Genomic DNA, 24,294 nt, shown 5'->3' with positions numbered 1-24,294 from the left:
AGCAGGTTGTGATCGGTTCATGGTTAATTTATTATTGTTCAGGGTTGGCTGAAGAGCTGGAGGGCTGTACAGCTTGATTTGAGTGGAGCCAGGATAGACTGGATAGTTGGATGTGGAGGGGGGGACCTGATACTAGCTGGCTGCAAAACTGACTGGTTTTCTGATTGGTTATTCTGACTAGGACAGAGAGGGGGAAAGCAAGACAGATGAAGAGTTCGTGCTTATTGGTCCTTAGGACTGAAGCTTGTGGGTTCTAATTGGATAGGAAGGTCTGGGATAAGTCTGGGTTCTGACTGACTGCGCGGCCTGGGGCGCCTGCTGGCTTAGAGTTACGGAATTCGGGTTGGCTCTTTAGAGTTGGCACAGGGAGACTAAGGGTCTTGGTGCCAATTGGCCAGCAAGGCGGAAGAGCCTGGGTTTTGACTAGTTCTTCTGACTTTAAGTCGGGAGAGGTGGAGATGACCGCTGAGGAGTTCTGGGCGCCGAGGGAGAGGGCAGACGCACAGTGTGCAAGATGTGATCTGCCTGTCGTATTTAGTTTCCTTGCGGGTTCGGGCATTAGGATTGAAGACTGGTCCGGGAACTCACTAATTGCCTAAAAAACGAGAGCAAAGGTGAGCGAACACAGAGCAATGCCAACTGGACAGCAGATAAGGAAGATAAACAGCCGGTTTCCAATACGACTGACTGACAATGGGACAGGGAAATTGAAGCCAGCAATCGCTGCGTTAGGGGTGCAGCCCCAAACCGCCCACCAACCTTGGCGGGTCCCTGCCTTCCCGCAGCTCCTGACTGGGTCTCAACCAACAGCGAAAATGGCACCACGCATGGGGGCGGGGCCGGCGGCACACAGAGAGCTGCTATTGGTTAGGAGCAGCACTGTGGCCGCCTTCCCAGCCCCCCCATTGGCCCGCTCCATAAGGTGAGGAACCTGAGGGGTAAGTCGCAACGAAGGTTTTTCCTCAGCCCGCGAGCTAGCCTAGGGAGATCCCGGAGTCTGTGAGCGACGCCGCCGCGATCACGCCGCTGGTAAGTGTCCTCCACCCAGCCTGCCACTCCATCCCCTAGCTCTCAACTGCTAAACAGCTGGCCCTCGACGCCGGCGCTAGATCCTTCCTCCCCCCGCCCCACGCGCGCGCGCGCGCGCGCGCACACACACACACACACACACACACACACACAAACATACATACCCCCACCCACGCCCACCGCTCACCCTGCGCGCCTGCGCGAGACCCCCTGCTACCGTGCGGTTGTCCGGACGACAGAAGATCTGCCTTCTCATTGGGCAGCTGGCCCAGAGGCCTCTAATTCTAATTGGTGGTCTCTGTATTTGACCCTCGTTTTCCTGTTTAGAACTGCGTGCAAGAGCACTGCCTTCCGCTTTCTTCTTTCTCTCGCAGGTTGGTGGCCTTATGCGATTTCAGGAAGGGTCTGGCTTTCCACACGCTGAACCTGAGGGCTGTAGTTCTGATTAGTTTTCTGTCTTTTGTCCTGCAGTTTCCAGGACTACGAGGGAGGGAATAGCTTTCTGTTGAAAAATGCTAGACCCTGACCCCTGCAGTGGAACCCAGCCTGGTCGCTGTGTCTCCCCCAGCCGACTTTGGCCCCTGAGGGCGGGGACCACGCCTGGCCTCTGTATGTCCCCTACCAGGGCATGACCAATGAGAGCTGGGACCTAGTCTGGTTCTTGTGTCTGCCCACCAGACTGTGACCAATAAGGGCTAGAACCTGGCCTGGTTCCTGTGTCTTCCATATCATAGGACTCTTGAAGGACTGGAACAGACTTACAGTCATTATTTTAAAACAGCGTATAATTAGATTATTTTTAATCCAGTCTATTAACTGATAATTTTAGTCCATTTACATTTCTTGTGATAATTATTTGGATTTGATTTTATGATCTCATTCTGTGTTTTCTATTTGCTCACGTTTTTCTCTTTTTTTTCCTTTCTCCTTATCCACACACAGCCATCAGCCTACAAAGACATGACCACCAACGCCAGCCCCTTGCACCCGTACTGGCCTCGGCACCTGAGGCTGGACAACTTTGTGCCTAATGACTTCCCCACTTGGCATCTCCTGGCCGGCCTCTTCTCTGTGTCTGGGGTCTTGGTTGTGACCACATGGCTGTTGTCAAGTCGTGCTGCGGTCGTCCCCCTGGGGACTTGGCGGCGACTGTCCCTGTGCTGGTTTGCAGTGTGTGGGTTCATTCACATGGTGATTGAGGGCTGGTTCAGCCTCTACCACGAAGACCTACTTGGAGACCAAGCTTTCTTGTCCCAACTCTGTGAGTCCTGAGTTCTTTGATTTGCTGTGGGAGGGAATTTTCTGGGCAGGGATTGGCTTAGATGTTTGTCCACCCACCAACTCTAACATTAATTTATTTTAAAAATTTATTCAACTTTTTTATTGGATATATATTCATATGGGTCAAAAAAACCATTTAAAGAGGTGTGCAGTGAAAATCTACCTTCTGTCCACCGAGTTTCTCTGGTTATTAACCAATGTTAATAATTTTATATGTTTTTTTCCATGGTTTATTTACATAAAATTACACAGATAAGCCTCAGTTTGCTATTTGTAAAAGAGGGATAATGGTAATACCCAAGTATATGTAAGTCACTTAGAGCAGTGTTGGCAGTGGCGCCTGGGTGGCACAGACGGTTAAGCGTCTGACTCTTGGTTTTGGCTCAGGTCATGATCTTGGGGTCATGAGATCGAGCCCTGTATCACGTTCTGAGCCCAGCATGGAGTCCACTTGAGATTCCCTCTGCTCCTCCCCCTCATGCTCTCTCTCTCTATCTCAAATAAATAAATAAATCTTTAAAAAGACTTTAAGAACAGTGTTGGCAGACAGTAGATGCCATAACTGTTCATTATCATCATCATCATCATCATCATCATTGTTTTTTTTCCCCTTCTGTGCAAACAAATGATAATATGGTATATATACCAATGAACTTTGCTTTTTTCCAACGTGGTCACTCCTCATCGGTTCATAAAAAGCTTTCAAAGCATAGATGTTATAGAATTATTTGACTTGTCCAGTATTTTTGGGTATTTCCCTCCGATCCTTTTTTTTAAGATTTTATTATTTATTTGAGAGAGAAAGAGAGAGAGAACAAGCATAGGGAGAGGGAGAAGCAGACTCCCCGCTGAGCAGGGAGCCTGACACAGGGCTTGATCCCGGGACTCTGGGATCATGACCTGAGCCGAAGGCAGACGCTCAGCCAACTGAGCCACCTAGGCACCCCCAATCTTTTGCTATTATAAATAATATTCCTTTTGGCCTCATGAATAAATTCTTTTTCTGCTATTCTTTTTTTCCCAAAGATTTTATTTATTTATTTGAGAGAGAGCGCACGAGTGCATGAGAAGGGTGGAGGGGCAGGGGGAGAGGGAGAAAGAAGCAGACTGTCCACTGAGCGGGGAGCCAGACGCAGGACTCGATCCCAGGACTCCGGGATCATGACCCGAGCCGAAGGCAAATGCTTAACCAACCAAGCCACCCAGGCGCCCATAAAACTGCTATTCTTATATAACACTTTGATCTGACACAAGTCTGTGTGGAAATCTGCTTTCATTTCTCTTGGGTAAATATGGAAGAGAAGAATGGTAGATGTGTGTTTAACTTTATAAAAAACTGCCAAACTGTTTTTTAAAATGGCTGCACCATTTTATTTTCCCACCAGCAGTATATGGGAGTTCTAGTTCCTCCACATCCTCGCCAACACTTGGTATGGTCAGGTGTTTCTTCAATTTTAGTCGTAGTGGATGCAAGTGCTATCTCATTATGGTTTTAATTTGCTTTTTCTTAATACCTCATGAAAGTTTGAGCATGTTTCATATGTTTATTGACCATTTTGGAATCCTCTTTCGTGAAGAACCTCTTCTTGTCTCCTCCCTATTTTTATATTGAGTGGTCTCTCTTTCTTATTAATTCTCTGCTCATCCTTTCATTCACTCATCTGTTCATCTTTGTGCTTGCTTGCTCGCTGGCTTGTGCGCTCTCTCTCTCTCTCTCTCTCTCTCACACACTCAGTCACTCACTGGCTACTTCACTCACCCCATCACCTACACTTAACCTTCTTTTATTCCACAATTATTGAATATCAGACAATCACAGCATTACTTACTGTTCTGTGTCAGGTCTGCACACATTATCTTGTATACATATGTTCACTCTAGAATCCAGACAGCTACCCCATTTCTCAGATGAGGAAACTGAGGCATGGAGAGGTTATGAAGCCATCTTACATGGGCCCTCGGCTCTCACACATCTGAGTTCCTTTTCTTGCCTTTATTCTTTATGTATGTCTCTTACCTTCTTCAGGGAAAGAGTATGCCAAGGGAGACAGCCGATACATCCTGTAAGTGTTTGCCTCCATCAGGGGAGACCTACATTGATTTCGGGGTGGTGGTGAGTTGGGGAGCACTAATGGTGTGCCCTGTGGGTAGATCACAGTAATGCCACTGTTCCCTAATCCTTTCTCCCCCTCCCACAGGAGTGACAACTTCACAATATGCATGGAGACCATCACAGCTTGCCTTTGGGGACCACTCAGCCTATGGGTGGTGATCGCCTTTCTCCGCCAGCAGCCCCTCCGCTTTGTCTTACAGCTCGTGGTCTCTGTAGGTGAGGAGAGGGCCCACGCTGGGTGCTGGAGGGGTTGATGGGGTATCCACAGGCACAGGGGTATCCCTGCAGGGAGCCTGTCTCAATTGTGCCAATCGAGGGCTGATTCAGGCTGAATGGCATCCTCCTGAGTTTCTGGAATAGCCATGACCCTCTCAGTCTGTGTTCTCAAGTGGGAAAGGTTCATTTCCCCTTCTTCTCCTTCATCACAGCGTCTCCTGTGAAGGTTACATGAGGTGGCGGGAAGCCCCTGGATCCTCCAGGATTAGGATTCTGAGCTCCCTTCATCTGACATTCAGTCCTCTTGTGTTCTTACATTGCTGGCTTTCTTTCGTTCTGGAATCCTGAGCGGTCTTGAATTAAAGGATTTTGAGCTTCCTTAAATTCTGGAGATAAGAACTCTCCTGAGTTGAGAATTCTTACTTTTCTAATGCCTTAAATTTTCCGCTCTATGATTTCAGAATTCTTAGCTCTCTAAATTTGGGAATCCTGAACTCTGAGACCTTGAATGATGACTTAGAAAATGCCTTGGAATAGCTTTTCCTTCTCACTGGGTTTCCCCTTCCCTTTCTGCCTCCCACAGGTCAGATCTATGGGGATGTGCTCTATTTCCTAACAGAGCACCGGGACGGATTCCAGCATGGGGAGCTGGGCCACCCACTCTACTTCTGGTTTTACTTTGTCTTCATGAACGGCCTGTGGCTGGTGCTGCCTGGAATCCTTGTGCTTGATTCTGTAAAGCAGCTCACTCATGCCCAGAGCATGCTGGACACCAAAACCACAAAAGCCAAGAGCAAGCTGAACTAAGAAGTAGTAGGCTGGGCTTGAACACTGGCCAATGAGGAACCCTCCACCAGGAAGAAGAGGCCAGTCCCACAGTTTGGAGTGACAAAGCAAATTGATCTGTCAAACTCAGGTTGATGGGTAAGCACCAGAAGGGCCAGAGGCAGGGTCAAGAAAGAAGCTGTGTGGAGCTACGGCCGGGAGCCACTGGGACAAAGGTATAGAAGAAACTAGAAGGGCCATGATGGTGGTAGTTTTCAAAATCAGGAAATAAAAGATCTTGACCCTAACACTGAGAGATCTTTAATTACTAACTCCAGAGTTGCCCTATGACTGACCCCACAAACCCTCCCTCACTCACTCATTTCACAGAGCACCGTTCTCTCAGCCATAGGCCCCCCATTATCATCACTTAAGACCTCTAATCTATAAGCTCACAAACCCCCTATCACTGACCCCACAGAGTCCCATGATGACTAATTAGATCCATGAGACACCTATTATCTCTCTTAAGAAGTGATCATCCACTCACACTTTTGGTGTTCTCTCCAGAACACACTTTTGTCATTTTTTGTAATATGGACAGGCTGAGAACTTTCCAAATCTATAAGTTCTTCAGTTTACTCAACCTCTTGTCTCCTGATCAGGTGCTCCACAGACACCCCATCAAAAACTCCACAGATCTTTCCTCACCTCAGACTCCCCCATTACTCCAAAGACGTCCACCATCACTCACCCCATAGACATCCATCACTACCCTAAAGATCCCCATCACTCATCCCAGACACCCCACAAAACTCACACAAGACCCATCACTCACTTCACATATCCTATAACTTACCCCATCAGACCTCCAGTCATATACCCTACAACCCCATGACTCACCCCATAGCCCCCCCCATCGTGTATAGCACAGACCCTCTCAGTCTCCCCACAAATCCCCTATCATTTACCCCATAGGCTATCATTACTTACCCTACAAACCCCCATAACTCACCTTGCAGAATTTGTCACCTCATACCCCACAGGTCCCCAATTACCCCACAGATCTTTCATCACTCACCCAACATCCTATCATCCTGCAGACCACCTATCATGTATCCACAGATTCCCATCATTTACCGCACAGATACCCTCACTCTGTAGACCCACCCCCATCACTCCTCCCATAGTCTCTGTGTCATTAACCTCATAGACCTTGAGTCATAAAACAAATGGGTACTTGAGGAATTTTGAGGAGATGACAAAGAATGAAAAAACTCAGATACCTGTGGACTGGCTCCTGGTGACCTGTGCAGAGCAGGACTTCAGTTCAAATCCTGGTTCTAATCAAGCCTACAGTATAGCTTTTGAGAAATGCCTCATTGTTAAAGCCAAAGCCAGGCACAGCCACCTTCTGTCCATTGCACTTAATTTCTGTGCCACTTACTATCCCTTTGACCTCGAGCCTGTTTCTCCCTGACCTTCAGTGCTCTCATGTAAAATTGTAATAAAAGTACCTACCTCATTGGATTTTTATGCAGATTAAATGAATTAATATATGTAGACCACCTGGCATACACTTTGTATTTGTTGAATGGAAGAATTTAAAAAAATGATAGAGAAAGTTCTCCCCAGAACTATGACAAGGACCTCCTTTTTTATCTCCTTGCTTCCAGTAAGTCTCTCCATCCAAGGCCCTCTCCACAACCAAGACGGGCATCCGACCCCATTATACCCCCATTTAAAACCTGTGCTCCAGTGCCATCAGGATTGAACTCCAGAATCCAGGCTAGTGTTTCGCTCATCCCACCCTATGCTGATTGTAATGAGAGGCAGACTCTCAAATTCCTAATTTCATTCAGAAAATCCAGCAGACTCATAAGAAGTGTTGTTTACTCAAGCACATGGGTCAGAAGAAATGTGCCAAAAACCCTGCTCTGGCTTTCAAAAAAAATTCTCCATTGTTTATACCTTCTAGAAAATTGACATCTAATATTAATACCAAGGAAACAAATTATTTAAAAAGATACCAAAACGGGTGCCTGGGTGGCTCAGGTGGTTAAGTGTCTGCTGGGATTGTGATCCTGGGGTTCTGGGGTCAAATCCCAAGTTGGGCTTCCTGCTCAGCAGGGAGTCTGCTTCTCCCTCTCCCTCTGCCCCTCCACCCCACTTGTGCTTTCTCTATTGCTCGCTCACTCTCCCTCTCTCAAATAAATAAAATCTTTTTAAAAAAGATACGAAAATAGAATTGCAGACTTCTCTAAAAAGTTAATGTTAAGTGTAGCATTCATACAACACTGCAACAATAACTGAACTCCAGGCATCTTACAGGATTCCTTTGTTAGAAATTACACTTGTAAGGGCAGTCTGTATTTTGTCCCAAACTAGATGGATGTGCAATGAAGTGAGAAGAATGCCTTCATGCATTTTGTCATTTGCGGAGTCTAAAATATGTTCTGCCATTCAGCTGGTATTTAGTGGACATACACTATTTAATAACATGACTGACCTCAACCTGTTGCAAGGATTAAATAAAATGAAGGCAAACTTAAGCTGGGAACTCCAGAGATCATAAAAATAGCTTTTTTGGTAAGTTATTTATTGAAATATATCATGCAGGGGCGCCTGGGTGGCTCAGTCAGTTAAGCACCTGCCTTCAGCTCAGGTCATGATCCCGGGGTCCTAGGATCAAGCCCCGTGTAGGGCTTCCTGCTCCACCGGGAGTCCACTTCTCCCTCTTCCTCTGCCCCTTCCTCTGGCTTGTGCTCTCTCTCTCTCTTGCAAATAAATAAAATCTTTTTTAAAAAAAGAAATATGCAGACAGAAACAGCAAAAGTCATAAATGTACAGCTCCATGAATTTTCACAAAGTGGAAACTTTTTAAAAGATTCTGGAAAAAGGATTATTTTTCCATTCAGCAGACTCATTTGAAGCGAGGGCCACAGGCTTTTGAAATAGATGACATCATCTGTTAAGCCGAGGCACGGGGCAAGTCGGGGCGGGATGTGGGGCTTGACGTCATCGCACAGCAGGTTCCTTTCCCCGCCCACTTCTCTCGCCTGAGTATGTCGTCACTGTAAACGAAGGTGAATCCGGAAGTAAGCTGCCCAGGCAACCAAACCGCAGGCGGGGGGAGGTGGGACCTCATTAGGCGCCTGCGCACTGTTGGAAGTGAGGCACAAAGCACCTCTTTTGGGGGCGGGACACCTGGCAACAGCATCTTAGGCGCGTGCGCAGAGGCCATCTCCACCCTGTGCCTGGTGGGAGGGGCAGTGGGGGGGGCAGGGTCGCACAGCGCCCTCTGCGCCTGCGCTGGGGCGCAAGGTGGGGCCGCGGGCGCTCGCACTCTAGAGTGCGCATAGAGGTGGGGGGCAACGGTCAACCGTCGCCCTGAGGCGGGTGGCGGCGGGATGGCGTCGGCCTCTGGATCCTCGGATTTGGCCGGCTCTGGAGCGCCCCCACCTGGTGGGGGAGCCCAGGCGGCGGCGGCTGAGGAGGAGGAGCGAGAGGTGGTACGGGTCCGAGTCAAGGTGAGGCTGACAACTGGTCGGCCTGCCCTCCTGGGGTGCCCAGGGGAGGGGAGGGCGGTGACTCTCCCAGGTTGGAGGGCGGGACCCGAGATTTGGGGTGTTAACCTGAGGGGCGAGGCTTGAGGGCAGAGTGATAGTGATGGGGACTGGGCGGGGGTGGGGGGAGGCTGGACCTGGAAATGCTGGGCAGGGCCTGAGGACGTAAGGACTGAAAATGGAGGGGGTAGGGGCCTAAGGAATGGATAGGTGGAGATTATGGGTAAAGAGGAGGGGCCGTAGGGCTGGAGGAGGGGCCTTAAATAGTTGAGGAGTGAGGGGGGCTGCTGGTGTCTGAAAAGGAGGTGCTGAAGTCAATTAACATGTATGTTGAGACTGCACTTGTGTGCAGATTTACAATCTCACCCGGGATGAGCTGACGTGCTTGTCGGGAAGACAGCTAAATAAATGAGATGCTTTGGACACTGGTGAATGTTGTGAAGAGATAACGAGAAAGCTTCTGAACTAGGGAGTTACTTTAGCCAAGGTTGTAGCGGGGAGGTCCCTAGAGAGGTATTGAAGGAGCAGAGACCCAAATAAAAAAGGAATCAGCCATGTGCATGTCGGAGGCAGAGTGGAAGCAGAGAGAACACCAAGGGCAAAGGCTGGGAGGTGGGGATGAGCTTGGCATGTTCCCTTAGGTTCCCATATTGCTGGAGGGAGAGAGCAAGGGCAGGAGTGGGTAGGGGGTAAAAGAATGAGGTAAAAGAGGGGCACATTGTGAAGGGCCTTTGGCATGTATTCTGAGTAAGAAAGCTGTTGCCATGGCTCCAGCAAGTGCTGATGGTGGCTCGGGCTAGGGTGGTGGCACTGGTCTTGGTGAGAAGAAGGTAGATTCCGGAAAGAAGTAAACAGATCACCTCAGGAAGCTCTAACGTAGAGGTTTAGGAATTCAGAAAAGAGATGATGCCCGAGCTGTGGGTGAGCCAGTTGGAAGAAAGTGGGTAGGACTTTCCAGACATGGGGATCAGCACAAGCAAAGTCCTGGAGCCAGGATGTGTTCAAATTAACTTCCAGCAGTTTGGTGGTACCAGAGTGTAAAGTTCAAAAAAGCTGACTGAAAAGAGGCTGGCCAGCAGCCTGTAGGCCCACCTTCTGAGGACCCTGGGGTTGCCTTTGAAGAGAGTAAAGCAGGGTAGTATTGTAGATAGAGGTGCTAAATTGGTGCAGCATTGAGTATTGATTTAATGCGGGCCAGACTGGACATGGCGATGCTGACAACCGTGGGGGACAAAGAAGAAGGATTGGGTGCTTGGACTATTGCAGTAGCCTCCTCCTCACTGAACTGCTGCTTTCTCCCTTGCCCCCCCCCAGTCTGTTCTTCTAAGAGCAGCTAGAAGGATCCTGTTAAATCCTACATCAGTTCACATCCCTCCTCTGCACAGAACCCTCCAAGTCTTACCCCTCACTCAGAGCAAAAACCAAAGCCCTCACCATGACCCAGAACACCCGTCTCCACATGCCCCTGCCCACCACTCGTCTGACCTTGCCTCCTATCCCTCCGTCTGCTTCAGTGTGGTGATGTGGCCCCTGATGGCCCACCCTGTTTCTTCTCTCCCCAGAAGTGTGAGAGCTTTTTGTCACCTGAGTTCCGCTCTTTCGCCGTCGACCCCCAGATCACCTCGCTTGATGTATTACAACACATCCTTATCCGAGCCTTTGATTTGAATGGGTGAGTTATGGGATGCTGGGGAACGAACTGTGGGGCCACCCACCTCAACAGTGGTGGTTTGGCTTTTTTGTTGTTCTTTGGTAGGGGTTTTGTTTGTTCGTTTCATTATTACAAATAATCCCACAGTGAACTGCCACATTTGCATATCCTGGAATATTTGGGGAAATCTAGCCATAGGATAAATTCCTAGCAGTGGTATTGCTGGGTTAAAGGGTGTGTGCTTTTAAAAATTTCTGTGGATGTTTCCGAAATGCTCTCCAGACGGGTTTTTGCCAATTTACAGTCTCCCCAGCAGCATATAAAATGCCTGTTTCCCTCAGAAACACTGGTTACTAGAAAACATTGGAAAATTTGCTGACCTGATAGAAGAAAAGTGGTGTCTCTTGGGGGCAGGTGTAATGGTTATTTTGTTGTGGTTGTTATTTTGGAGAAATACATGCACATGGTAACAAATTCAGAGTACAAAAGTGATGTCTACTTAGGATGTTTCCATGGTTACAACAGTTATCACACAACATACTTCATTCCATAGTTGTTCAAGTATATCTGAAGAACAAATTCTTGGTTGTTATTTGACTTCTTTGCATAAACATTTTTTGTTGTGAAAGATAACAAACACCCAGCTTGCTTTATTTTTTATGCAGTAGGAAGGCTGCTTTCTTCCCACTTCTATCCCTTAACTACCCTGTCACCCTCCCTAGAGGGGACCAACATTTTACGTTTTCAGTGTGCCCTCTAGATATAAGCAGGTGTGTGTCTGTTTCTGTGTTTGTGTAACAAAGTAGAGGTAAACTCTCTGACTTCAGGCAGCCCGAAACCCTTGGCACAGTACCCCACACAGTGTAGAGAGTTGTTCAGCATCATCTCTGCCTTCCCTGGCTTTTTGTGGAAACTGTCCCTGAGGCCTCCAGGGCACTGGGGGCACCTGAGAGCTGCCACACCTCCTCTGTCCAGGAAGAAGAACTTTGGCATCAGCTACCTGGGCCGGGATCGGCTGGGGCAGGAAACTTACCTCTCACTCCTGTCTGACTGGGACCTCAGCACAGCCTTCGTCACCGCCTCCAAACCTTACCTGCAGTTGCGGGTAGACATTCGGCCCACCGAGGACAGTGAGTACCTGGCACCCTCGGGGCACTGCTCTGGGACCCATCCTTTCCCCATGGGATGACTCCACCCCTTACAATACACTCCCTCACAGTGGGCTTGAGAGGAAGAAGGTATCCTAGGTCCACATCCTGGCTTGGCCACTGGGCCTCAATTTCTCTACCTGTAAAGTAGATATAATGGTATCGTAGGGCCATCATGAAGATTAAACAGGGAAATTCATGTAAAATGCCTGGAACAGTGCATGGCTGCATAGTGAATGCTCAAAAAATATTAGCTCTAGGGGCGCCTGGGTAACTCAGTTGATTGAGCATCCAACTCTTGGTTTTGGCCCAGGTCACGATCTCGGGGTCATGAGATCGAGCCCCGTGTCCAGGTCTGCACTCACTGCAGAGTCTGCTTGAGATTCTCTCTCTCTCCCCCTCTCTCCCTCGTCCTCACTTTCTCTTTCTAAAGTAAAATAAAAATATTTTTAAAATATTAGCTTTAAGCTCAGTGCAGTGGCAGTATCATAGCCAATGAGGTTTATCCGAGGCATGATTATTGCTAATTAAAATATTAGCTTTAACAATAATTTATCATATATTTACTATTATATAATCTAGTAATATAGTTTGTAATTATATAATGCAGCATAACAATAAAAATGTAATATCATGGGGTGCCTGGGTGGCTCAGTCATTAAGCATCTGCCTTCGCCTCAGGGCGTGATCCCGGCGTTCTGGGATCGAGCCCCGCATCAGGCTCCTCCACTGGGAGCCTGCTTCTTCCTCTCCCACTCCCCCTGCCTGTGTTCCCTCTCTCACTGGCTGTCTCTCTCTCTGTCAAATAAATAAATAAAAATCTTAAAAACTTAAAAAAAGTAATATTGTATGTTTCCATTATAATAACATACAACTATAACAATGCTGTATATAATAATGATGGTTGTATTCATTCATTCATTCATCCTGCACTCATATTCATTTGTTTACACTCTTATTCATTATTCCCTTGTCTTCTCAGCCACTTCCTCTCTTCTCATATTTGTTCCCTGACTCTTATCCTGTATTGGTCCCTCAGAGCACACAGATAAATTAAGACATGGGCCAAAAAATTTGATTATAAACCATACATTAGATGATATTGTATCAATGTTAAATGTTCTGGGTATGGTAATGGTATCATGGTTATTGAAGGAAGATGTCCTTGTTCTCAGGAGAAACACAGTTAAGAACTAAGGGGTAAAGTGTCATGATGTCTGCAAATAATTCAGCAAAAAATAATATATATTGGGGTGCTTGGATGGCTCAGTCAGTTAAGCGGTCAGCTCTTGATTTCATCTCAGGTCATGATCTCAGGGTCCTGGGATCAAGCCTCACATGAGGCTCCACGCTCTGTGGGGAGTCTGCTCAAGCATTTTCTCTTCCTCTGCTCCTCCCCCCAACTGTGCACACTCTTTCTCGCTCTCTCTCTGAAATAAGTAGGTAAATCTTTTTTAAAAAACAATATGTATCTATACAGAGAGAGCAAGATGAAGCAAGTGTGGCAAAAAATATGAATGGGGAACTAGATGAAGGATGTATGGATACGCAATGAATTCATCTTTTTAACTTTATTATGGATTTGAAATTTATTTATTTATTTGAGAGAGAGAGACTGAGAGCATACAAGCAGGGGGAACGGCAGGCAGAGGGAGAGGGAGAAGCAGGCTCCCTGCTGAGCAGAGAGCCCCATGTGATGGCTCCATCCCAGGGCCCTGGGATCATGACCTGAGCTAAAGGCAGATGCTTAACCAACTGAGCCACCCAGGTGCCCCTGAAATTTTTTTAAATAAAAAAAGTTGGGGGCTCAGCATCGGACTCCGTGCTCAGCAGGAAGTCTGCTGGAAGATTCTCTCCCTCTGCCCCTCCCTCCACTCTGTCTCTGTTTCCCTCTCTCTCTCTCTCTCTCTCTAAAATGAATAAGTAAGTCTTCAAAAAAATAATAAATAAGATCTTAAAAAGTAATAAAATAAAAAGTTGTGGGGTGGAAGACATGGTTCCCAGCCTCAGGGAATTCACACGCCCAGTTGGGATGACTGAGGTCTTTTATGACATTATAGTAACATTATAGATAGCTAACATGTGTTGAACACTTAGGACCATTCTACACGTGTAATGTTTATTCACTGGATTGTCAAAGCAATCCCAGAGGGTAGGCATGATGGTCGTCCCTATGTTACAGTTGAGGAAACCAAGGCTTAGAGAGGGCAACAGGACTTGTGTGTGTCACACAGACAGTGAGTGGAAGAGCAGGATTTGAACCCAGATGGTGGCTGAACTAGCTCCAGATTCCTTGCTTTTAACCATTTGATTCTGTGAAATTGTGGGCTTGTTAAGATTGGCAGCCTTGAGAAAAAGAGCAAGAGGTGGAGAGAGGGAGAGGAAAACGAGTCAAGGCAAAAGCGACAGAGATGGGAGAGAGACAAGTGGCAAAGACAGGTAGCCAGAGACAGGAACTTCTGCCAGAGTAGGCCTGTGTGCTTAGCTCAGTCACTTAACTAATTCCCCACGCCTTGGTTCCCTCACCTGCAGAACAGACACAGTAGCACTGTTTCAGTAAAGAAATCAAATCTGCGCAGCTAATAAACAGGAAGAAAACCCCAACTCCGTAAGAACTCAGAGGAATACAGGGGTGCCAGGGTGGCTCAGTCAGTTAAGCGTCTGCCTTCGGCTCAGGTCATGATCCGGGGGTCCTGGGATCAAGCCCCACATCAGGCTCCTTGCTCAGTGGGGAGCCTGCTTCTCCCTCTCCCTGCTGCTCCCCCTGCTTGTGCTCCCCCCGCCCGTCAAATAAACAAATAAAATCTTTTTAAAAATTAAATAAATAAAAAGAACTAAGAGGAATGCCAATAAAGCAGAGACACAGACCCCTCTCGACTTGGCAAAAGCTATTTAAACACTATCTTTTTAGAGAATCATCTTCCCAGTTATTGATGAGTCCGTTCTTTTCCTACTGTTGTGTCATTTACCATATTCCTGCATTTGGTAAACAAACCTGTTTCTGAATTCCTGGTCCTGTTAGGTGCATCTCTTTGCTAAATCCAAACCAGTTCCAGGTGGTTTTAATCACATTTCTTTATGATAGGTTTTAATGTTTTCCTTTTTAAATTTTTTTCTTAAATATTCTTGTGCGCTTACTGTTCATTTCATTTAATAGAATTAGCTTATCGGTCCATTAAAATCCTAATGGGAATTTGATTGAAGTTGCATTTTTTTAAAGAAATTAATTTTTTAATTACCTAGTAATACATTTTCTTTATGAAAAATGAAAACATTTCAAATAATGCTGAAGTCCCCTGGAACCACTAAATCACTGAAGTTAGTGCCTAACTTTTTTTTTTAAGATTTTATTTATTTATTTGAGAGGGGGAGAGAGGGAGAGAGTGCAGTAGCCTGGGGAGAGGGGCAGAGGGAGAGGGAGAGTCAAACTCCCTGCTGAGCAGGGAGCCCAATGTGGGGCTCAGTCCCAAGACCCCAGGATCATGACCTGAGCCGAAGGGAGATGCTTAACAGACTGAGCCACCCAGGCGTCCCGCACTGCGCCTAATCTCGATTCNCTACCCTTTTGCCCTTCAGGAACCACATTATTAGCTTGATGTGTAATTTTGCAGTTCCTTTACTTACTCATACACACACATTTATCCACATATAAACATAAGTATATTCATGTTTGTATATATACACAAATGGTATGTGTTTAATATAAATGGTCTCAAGCTGTGTTGTGACAACTTGGATTGGCCAGTCCCTCTTTTCTGGGAAGAAGTCCATTTCTGCCACCTCTACAAATGGAAGATTACCAAGCCTAGACCTTCAACCAATTTGTACAGTTGCGATATGAATCCTCTTTCTGTCATATGTACTGCAGATATTTTTTTCCCAGCTTATCTTTTGTTTTACGGCTTTGCTTACAGTCTTTTTTTTTTTTGTCCTACTGAAAACTAAATTTTTTTGAAGATTTTATTTATTTATTTGGCAGAGAGACAGTCAGCGAGAGAGGGAACACAAGCAGGGGGAGTGGGAGAAGAAGAAGCCGGCTCCCAGCAGAGGAGCCCAATGTGGGGCTCGATCCCAGGACCCTGGGATCACGCCCTGGGCCGAAGGCAGACGCTTAACGACTGAGCCACCCAGGCGCCCCCCTGAAAACTAAAATTTGTATGCCGTCTATACATAATACCTATCTCTTTCTTTATGATTTCTGAGTATCTCCCCTTACTTTGGAACATCTTCCCCATCCACAAGCTTATACAAATATTCTCCTACGGTTTCTTCTAATGTGCTTATTTTCTTTTTTTACATGTAAATCTCTACTCTGTGAACATTGTGATAAGTACACCTGGTTCTTTTAAAAAATGCGGATAAACAGTCAGTTATGCCAGCATCATTTATTAAAGAACCACCATGTTTACGCTGATTTGAAATGACACTTTTATCATACACTGAGTTCCCGCGTGTACTTGGGATTTATTTCTGGGCTTTTTACCGCATTCCACCGGTTGGCTCCATTTGTCTATTGCTGTGCTAACGCCATATTTTTATCACAGTGGTTTTGTGGTTAATTTTAATAAGGCAAGGCAAGCATTGCCATCCTCCCACTCTTCTTTTTCTTGGCTCTTCTTTTCCTTAACTATTCTTAAATGTGAATTTTTCCATATGATCCTTAAATAATGTTTATCCCGTTCCAGGAAAAACCCCATTAGATTTCTGATTGGCATTGCACAGAATTTATATACTAATTTAGGGTTTGGGAAGTTTGACAATATTATAGGAAAATGTAGTACTCATAGCGCCTAATTATGTAATACCACAGGCAGGGCCTGGGACAGCACCCCATAATGAAAAATTTGGATGCTTCTCCGGGGAAATGTGTACGCATTCACACTTAGTAGGTTATAGAAAGACTGTGTATAGTCTTATGGCAGTTCAGATCAGGCTTTGCCACTGGATGAGTTTGTGCTCATAGAAATCCTTTGCCCATTCTATTAATGGGTTCTTTCTTTTTTAAAATCAATATAGAATGTCATTCTTTTCCTGTAATACTTTTGGCCTCGAGTGGTGCTTTTTCTGACATTCACATGGTTGGTGTTTGCCAGGAGTGCCTTTAGGTGTCTTCAACTTCCAGCCTTTGTCACTTAGTTTTAGGTATGTCTCTCACCAAAACCCTGTACCAGGATTTATATTTATTTTATGCAATTGACAGTGAAATCTTTTTCCCTCCAGTCTCTCCCACCCTCCCACGCCCTTGAAATGGAAGCTTTGGAACACTTTTAATTCTTATTTTTACTCTGATCCCTAACCTTTAATTTCTGGGTTTTGGTTAGATAGTAATTTCTTTAGATAGATAGATAGATAGATAGATAGATAGATAGATAGATAGATAGGTTAGATAGTAATTTCTTTAGATAGATAGATAGATAGATAGATAGATAGATAGATAGATAGATGATAGATAGATAGATAGATAGATAGATGATAGATAGATAGATAGATAGATAGATAGATAGATAATAATTTCTTTTTAAATTCCAGGCTATCATATTTTCTTTATAGTAGGACACTTATGTTTCAGGGATCCTAAGTAACACTTAATATTACAAAGTCCCAATCACAGTACCTTTGTCATTTCACGTTTGACTACACATATTAAAAACTCGTGGCCTGTCACCATTTACCATCCCTGTTGCCTTACCCCACTTGGAGCCCTGGTAGTCATTCAGTAGTCATTTGCTTAGAGAACTTATTGTTCTCCAACAAGGTGCATGGCTTGAATGTACTCCAATGACCAAAAATGTCTTTCTTTGGCCATGATAGATGTGTACTGTCTCGGCTGGGTGGGGGGCCCTTGCATCTCAAGGCTTTCTTCTCAGTACTCTGTGGGCATGGCAAGCCACTGTCTTCTTGCTTGAGGAACAGAACTACTTTCATCTTAGGTCTCCTGGACTTGTCCTCCAGGTCTCTTTACATTTTCACTCAAATTGTCAAGCTCTAGCTCTCCATCTTGAAGGGGTTCTTCTGTTTGGTCTTTCAGACCATTAGTTTGACCTTCTTCATTTTGCCTGTTAAGTGTTTTCATACTTTGTTTGCAAAGTATGTACTTTGTTTCCAAAGTACCACTCTGGAAGCTGTTGGGAGAGAGTGGAGAGGAGCAAAGAGGCAGTTTCAAGGGAGAGACGTGGTGGCTCAGACAGGCGACAAGGCAGAGATGAGAAAAGAGGTGGAATTGAAGTATGTTTTGCATGCAGAAACCACAGGGCTTAGTGACAGTTTGGCCCTGGGAGTTGAGAGAGTGGGAGGTGGCAAAGATGACTCTCAGGTTTCTGGATCAAGCAAATGAACAGATAGGGGAGCAGAGGAAGAAGTCCTGTCCAGAGTGGATCTTGGGCTCTTCTTTTGGACTCCGTACGTTCTCAGTGCTCTATGAAACATCCAGGGAGAGGCAGTGACATCCAAATATGACCTAGGGTTTGCTCCTCCCTCAGCTCTGTGGGAGAAGGTAAAGTGGACTCCATGGACAGGCCGCTTAGGGACAGCATTGGCCTGCAAATGACGATGGCTTAAACAAATTAAAGTTGATTTGTTCATATAGTAGAGTTTGAAATCCACTGGACATCGCTGTTGTCAGCTTAGCTGCTCTGTGGCGCCAGGGCTGATATCTCTTAAGTCTCTTGAACTTCCTTCACGTGGCCACTGCCACTTCAGCCATCACATCACATTTCGGGTGGGAAGAAAGGATGTGAGGGCAAGTAAGGAAGAGAGGGAAGGGCTAGACCTCTGATGTTCCAAGGGCCAGAACTGGGTAGAGTCAGCATAGTACTATTTCCTCTGTGTAATATACACGAAATCGATGTTCCACAAATACCTCTCCTAAAAATCTGTCTGGGCTTTGGAGTAAGGTAAACAAGGTTCAGATCTGGCCAGCCCTAACGTTTCCTGGCTGTAGAATCTTGGCTGATTGTTAATCGGTCCAACCTTTTTTGTCATCATCTACAAAATGAGAATGATCATGGTAATCTGTACCAATTGTGGGATGGAGATTAGCACGAATATAAGATTAAGAGTTTGGGCTCTTGGGGCGCCTGGGTGGCTCAGTCGTTAGGTGTCTGCCTTCGGCTCAGGTCATGATCCCAGTGTTCTGGGATCAAGCCCCACATTGGGCTCCCTGCTCAGCGGGAAGGCTGCTTCTCCCTCCCCCACTCCCCCTACTTGTGTTCCCTCTCTCACTGGCTGTCTCTCTGTCAAATAAATAAATAAAATCTTAAAAAAAAAAAGATTTTGGGCTCTTGAGCTTCGGGCCTGGGCTTCAAATTTAGTTCTTTCACTTACTAGCTGTGAGGCCTTAGGCTACTCTCTTATATTGACTGTGCCTATTTCCTCATAGAAAGAATGGTGTTAATAATAGTACCCAACTGGGGGCACCTGGCTGGCTCAGTCAGTGGAGCATGCGACTCTTGATATTTGGGTTGTGAGTTCAAGCCCCATGTCGGGTGTGGCAGTTACCTAAGAGATAAAAATCTTTATAGTAGTAATGGTGGTGGTGGTGGTGGTGGTGGTGGTAGTGGTAGTGGTAGTAGTAGTAGTGCCAGGTGCCTGGGTGGCTCAGTTGGTTAAGCGTCTGTCTTCAGCTCAGGTCATGATCTCGGGGTCCTGAGATCGAGCCTGGCATTAGGCTCCCTGCTCAGTGGGGAGTCTGCTTCTCCCTCTCCCTCTCCCTCTCCCCCTGCTCTTGCTTGCACTCTCTCTCTCTCTGTCTCTCTCAAATAAATAAAATCTTTAAAAAAATAATAGTGCCCAACTTATAGGAAGGTTGTGAATATTAAATGAGTCAATATTTGCAAAGGGCTCAGAACACTTCCTGGCTAAAGTGAAGCCCTTGTCACAGTACTTGGCACATAGTAAGTGCTCAATAACTATTACTTAGAGTTTGCTGAGCCGTTTTGTGGGACAGTTACCACAAAAGAATTATTCACGGTTTTATGTTTTGCTTGATTTAGATGACATGGGAAGAGAGGGTGGGAGTCATTCATTGCCCCGTTGGTGGCCTGGCTTTGGTGGGAAACGAACCCAGCCCTGAGGTGTGGGGCTCTCACGCCTGTTCTCATATCCTGTCATTCTGTGTGCCTAGGCCCTCTGCTGGAAGACTGGGACATAATCAGCCCCAAAGATGTCATTGGTTCCGACGTGCTACTGGCTGAGAAAAGGTCATCGCTGACGACGGCTGCCCTGCCCTTCACGCAGTCTATCCTCTCTCAGGTGGTTTCAGCGACCTGGTGGCCAGCTGCAGGGGGAGGGCAGGCTGACCTGGCACCCCCGATTCTGAGCATGCTGGTTGGCACCTGCCCTTAGCCTGCCCAGCTGACTGGTGGCCTTTCTCTCTCCTTCCTTCACAGGTGGGCCGCACCTTGTCTAAGGTCCAGCAGGTGCTGAGCTGGTCATATGGGGAAGATGTCAAGCCCTTCAAGCCTCCCCTGAGCGATGCTGAGTTTCACACATACCTGAACCACGAGGGCCAGCTCTCCCGCCCCGAGGAGCTGCGCCTGCGGATCTATCACGGTGGTGTCGAGCCCTCCTTGCGAAAGGTGAGCCGCCTCGGTCACTCATCGGATCCGTCCCTCCTGCAGTGGTGACTGGCTCATGAGACACACGCAGTGGAGCACACTGTCATGGGATGGCGTGGAGCCGTTCCAGGGCAGCCAGCTCTCCAGGAGGGGCTGGGAGGCGGAAGCGGAAGGCTGACTTTTCTGAAGGAAGACAAAGGCCCCGAGGCAGCAGGGTGGGTGGCAACAGATCCCCACTGGCATGTGGTGGCTCTTTTGTAGAACCTCAGCCTTATCCCTTCTGTCCCTGGCCAGGTGGTGTGGCGGTACCTGTTGAACGTGTACCCGGATGGGCTGACAGGCCGCGAGCGGATGGACTACATGAAACGCAAGAGTCGCGAGTATGAGCAGCTCAAGAGTGAGTGGGCACAACGAGCGAGCCCTGAGGACTTGGAATTCATCCGCAGCACGGTCCTTAAGGATGTGCTGCGGACGGACCGGGCCCACCCCTACTACGCGGGGCCCGAGGACGGCCCGCACCTGCGGGCGCTGCACGATTTGCTCACCACCTACGCCGTTACCCACCCGCAGGTGTCCTACTGCCAGGGCATGAGCGACCTTGCCTCACCCATCCTCGCCGTCATGGACCACGAAGGCCATGCCTTCGTCTGCTTTTGTGGCATCATGAAGCGCCTGGCCGCAAACTTCCATCCTGATGGCCGCGCCATGGCCACCAAGTTTGCCCACCTCAAGCTGCTGCTACGACATGCCGACCCTGACTTCTACCAGTACCTACAAGAAGCTGGTGCCGATGACCTGTTCTTCTGTTACCGCTGGTTGCTGCTTGAACTCAAGCGCGAGTTCGCCTTTGATGATGCCCTCCGCATGCTCGAGGTCACCTGGAGTTCGCTGCCCCCCGATCCTCCTGAACATGAGGTAGAGCTCGTTGGACCCCCCAGCCAAGTGGCAGACACTGGCTTCAGTGGCCACAGGGGGCGGCCCGTGCGACAGAGGCACATGCTGAGGCCTGCTGGGGGAGGAGGCAGTGCTTTCGAAGATGCTGTCGACCACTTGGTCACGACCAGCCAGGGGCCTGGTGGCGGGGGGCGTCTCCTGAGACAAGCCAGTCTGGATGACCTCCAGCAACTCAGGGATAACACGGGCTCCAGGAGGGACCCTCTGGTCCAGCTGCCCCACCCAGCTGCCCTCATCAGTTCCAAGTCCCTCTCTGAGCCCTTGTTGAACTCCTCAGACCCACTCTCCTCCTCTTCCCACCCCGATTCCCCATCTTCCTCATCTCCGCCATCCACCCAAGAGGCCTCTCCTGCCGGTGATGTGGCTGCAGGATCCCCCTTGATGCCAGAGTTGGGCTCCCCACAAGAACCTGGGAAGTCCCTGCCACCCCCACCCCCACTGGGCCTGCCCCCGCCCCAGGAATTTGGCCGGGGGAACCCATTTATGCTCTTTCTCTGCCTCGCCATCCTGCTGGAACACCGCGACCACATCATGCGCAACGGGTTAGATTACAATGAGCTGGCCATGCACTTTGACCGCCTAGTGAGAAAACACCACCTGGGGCGCGTCCTTCGCCGGGCCAAGGCTCTCTTTGCTGATTACCTGCAGTCAGAGGTGTGGGACTCGGAGGAAGGGGCTGAGGCCACAGCCCCATCTTGATCAGGCTCCTTCCAGCCCACCATCAGCCCCACCAGATCTCTGTTCTTTACCACGAGGGCCTATACATGAGACCCCAACTCCCTCCTGCCAGCCCTAGACCTGTTGGAGTGCAGGGCCCCTTCTCCCCAGGTCTGAGAGTATGGGGCTCTGCCTTGGCACTGCCCCATGGAGGCCACGGCCTCCTTCCTCGGTTTATGTTGTATTGTTTTTAACAACTGTACTTTGCACACATGAAGGTCACTGTGGTCTGTGTATTTCTCTGCCCTCTCTCTGGTTTTTGTTATAGATGGAGTCCCCAGGGCCTCCTGACCTCACTTGGTGGGGGGTGGCCCCGGCTTCCCCAGTGGCAGGAGAGTGGGTGCTGAGAATTGGTTCTAGAAGGTGAGCTGAGCCCAGCTTGAGGACTGCTTGGGGGAGGCCTGAGGCTATTTTGTGGCACATCTGTCTGCCGGTAAGGGTCTGGATTATGGCTGTGAACCCGAATGAGGCATGAGACAGGGAGTTCCTGACTCCAAAAAGGCAAGTCTCATTACACAAACTGGACAGTACAGGCTACTTAGAAATGTTGGGCCAGCCACTTCTGCCATTCCACATGTCACCACTTCTAGGATCCAGACCCTCCCCTGTGAGTCTTAGGCACTAATGCTGGCAGTCCTGGGCAGGGTCTGAGGCACCTATTCTTATCACTTGCTTTGGGACCAGCTCGAGGGAACGTGGCCTTGCCATGTCTCGGGCTCTAAGCCCTAAATTGGGTTTGCAGCTCATGAGGGCCTGTCTTAACCATGTTAGCAACTGAAACTATTCCTTAGCCTTCTCGGTCCCACTTACGTTGGCACACAAATCAAACACTGATAAAACTCAGGCCCTAAAAGAAATCACCTACTTATGGGGAAGATAATGATCAAAAGAAGACCCTTTTTTCCCCACTTACCTTCTCAGATGGTGGATTCTTTCGTGGGCCAGATGCTGTCCTCCACAAAGGACACGCCGGTGATGGGTTAGGTAACTGGGTTCCTTCAGATTATGGCCTGGATATGCCAGGTTCTGGCCAGAAGTCGCTGCTGCACTGGGCACAGAGATGAGAGGCTTTGGGGCAGCCATCCTCTCATCTGTCTCCCCCAAGAATGCCATATGAAGCTGGAGAGAACCCTTAAAAGGTTCTCATCATGCCCCCATATTGGAGGGGAATCTGACCATTCCTCTGATGAGGGCTCGCTTCACTGGAAGAGCAGGACAAGACCATCCTGTGTCCAGGGTACTCCAAGAGTATGGGTCTAACAAGTACGGATAAGGTGCTCAGACACACATATCCCATCCAAGGGCCATGCAAAGATGAGGGTATCCGGCCCTCCGAAGACCTGAAATGTTCCCTTTGTCAGGCACCAGCTGATACCCCCTGGGTACATTCTGTGATTAATGAGCTCAGATATTTGAGGGGCCAGACATATCAATTCTGTGTATGGCAGCTTGGGACCTCTGAGGGTCAGAGGAGTCCTTTCCGTGAATAGGAAGCTCAGATACGCTAAAGGGCAGAAACCTCAGTCCCTGAGGATACTTGGGGCTTGTAGTTCCTGCCACGGTGGCAAACAGCACAAGCCACCAACTCCCTTGCCCAAAAGCAACCCTGGAGAAACTACAGAGAGAAATGTGATTCCAGAAACTGCAGCACAGCTATGGAGACGTATGGGGAAATGGAAGGCTGTCTCTAAATGGCCTACGTTTTGAGTGGCAATGGCTGAAGGCAGCAAATACAGGATAGGTTTAAATTCTGGCTCTTCACCTCTCCCCCATGCTGCTGTGTTGGGAAGGTCCTTGTCTGCGCCTAAATGCAGACATCATCCAAAGCACTTACAGTTGTTGGGGGGGGGGGGCTACTATCAGGGCAGCAAGAACCCCATTGAGTGGAGGAAATGAGCAGCCAGAGGCAATCATTCCTCCACCCGTCCCCCTCCAGACACCAGGGCTGGTGGTGACACTTAGGGAGATGGCCTCCTCTTGGGGTTTAAAGATGAATCTCCTATCAGAGGAGTTGTCAAACAGTGTGCTAACAGAAGAGAATGGTAGCTCTTCTTCTGTGGTCCCTGGGGCTGCCCACCCTCTGGCTCATCTCCCCACATGTCTCTTTACCCTTAGAGCTCCAGGGGATTGAGCAGAGTCCAGTCTGGCCTTCAGCCTTCCCTCGATACACTGTACGGGCCACAACCACTGCCCAGGGGAACATGAGCTCAGTACCAAAACACCTAGACACCGGGCAGCATAACTGCCTCCAGAGAGGCAGCAGCCAGATGTACGAGTTATCTACCACTGCATCACAAAT

The 24,294-nt window shown here is 48.0% G+C and overlaps 2 protein-coding genes, 1 long non-coding RNA gene and 1 pseudogene across 4 annotated transcripts; 3 read left to right on the top strand and 1 right to left on the bottom strand.

Annotated features, from left to right (window-relative positions):
- Window positions 1-12: 12 nt before the first annotated feature.
- LOC121103129 lies at window positions 13-1,348 on the bottom strand. Its single transcript, XR_005835304.1, has 2 exons — window positions 1,217-1,348; window positions 13-595 (listed from the first exon to the last, which is right to left on the bottom strand). It is a non-coding gene; the product is annotated as an uncharacterized LOC121103129 (long non-coding RNA).
- Window positions 885-5,712, top strand: LOC103663596 (EBP cholestenol delta-isomerase). 2 transcript variants are annotated; one of them, XM_040632220.1, is made up of 6 exons: window positions 1,013-1,029; window positions 1,357-1,403; window positions 1,972-2,290; window positions 4,337-4,373; window positions 4,509-4,639; window positions 5,223-5,712. In XM_040632220.1, exons 3-6 carry the CDS (start codon window positions 1,990-1,992, stop codon window positions 5,444-5,446), a joined length of 693 nt encoding a protein of 230 aa, XP_040488154.1. In that variant the 5' UTR covers window positions 1,013-1,029; window positions 1,357-1,403; window positions 1,972-1,989; the 3' UTR covers window positions 5,447-5,712. The 2 variants fall into 2 exon arrangements, with proteins under 2 accessions (XP_040488150.1, XP_040488154.1); XM_040632216.1 differs by lacking the exon at window positions 1,357-1,403 and having other exon boundaries at window positions 885-1,029.
- Window positions 5,713-8,702: 2,990 nt separating this feature from the next.
- Window positions 8,703-22,212, top strand: TBC1D25 (TBC1 domain family member 25). Its single transcript, XM_040632170.1, has 6 exons — window positions 8,703-8,934; window positions 10,533-10,642; window positions 11,597-11,751; window positions 19,892-20,019; window positions 20,157-20,345; window positions 20,619-22,212. The coding sequence occupies exons 1-6, from the start codon at window positions 8,815-8,817 to the stop codon at window positions 21,975-21,977; spliced, it is 2,061 nt and encodes a 686-aa protein (XP_040488104.1). The 5' UTR covers window positions 8,703-8,814; the 3' UTR covers window positions 21,978-22,212.
- Window positions 12,236-12,359, top strand: LOC121103909 (annotated as a pseudogene).
- Window positions 22,213-24,294: the final 2,082 nt, after the last annotated feature.

Source organism: Ursus maritimus (assembly GCF_017311325.1).
Source record: "Ursus maritimus isolate PB19 chromosome X unlocalized genomic scaffold, ASM1731132v1 scaffold_X1, whole genome shotgun sequence".
Lineage (NCBI taxonomy): Eukaryota > Metazoa > Chordata > Mammalia > Carnivora > Ursidae > Ursus > Ursus maritimus.
Note: the sequence above shows the minus strand (reverse complement) of the source record. Positions and strands in the feature narration are given on the sequence as shown.

Coding starts and splice junctions, on each gene's coding strand:
- TBC1D25 (XM_040632170.1), top strand. CDS start 8,815: ATGGCGTCGGCCTCTGGATCCTCGGATTTGGCCGGCTCTGGAGCGCCC. Junction 8,935..10,532: donor TGGTACGGGTCCGAGTCAAG/GTGAGGCTGACA, acceptor TTCTCTCCCCAG/AAGTGTGAGAGCTTTTTGTC. Junction 10,643..11,596: donor CGAGCCTTTGATTTGAATGG/GTGAGTTATGGG, acceptor TCCTCTGTCCAG/GAAGAAGAACTTTGGCATCA.
- LOC103663596 (XM_040632216.1), top strand. CDS start 1,990: ATGACCACCAACGCCAGCCCCTTGCACCCGTACTGGCCTCGGCACCTG. Junction 2,291..4,336: donor AGCTTTCTTGTCCCAACTCT/GTGAGTCCTGAG, acceptor TACCTTCTTCAG/GGAAAGAGTATGCCAAGGGA. Junction 4,640..5,222: donor ACAGCTCGTGGTCTCTGTAG/GTGAGGAGAGGG, acceptor TGCCTCCCACAG/GTCAGATCTATGGGGATGTG.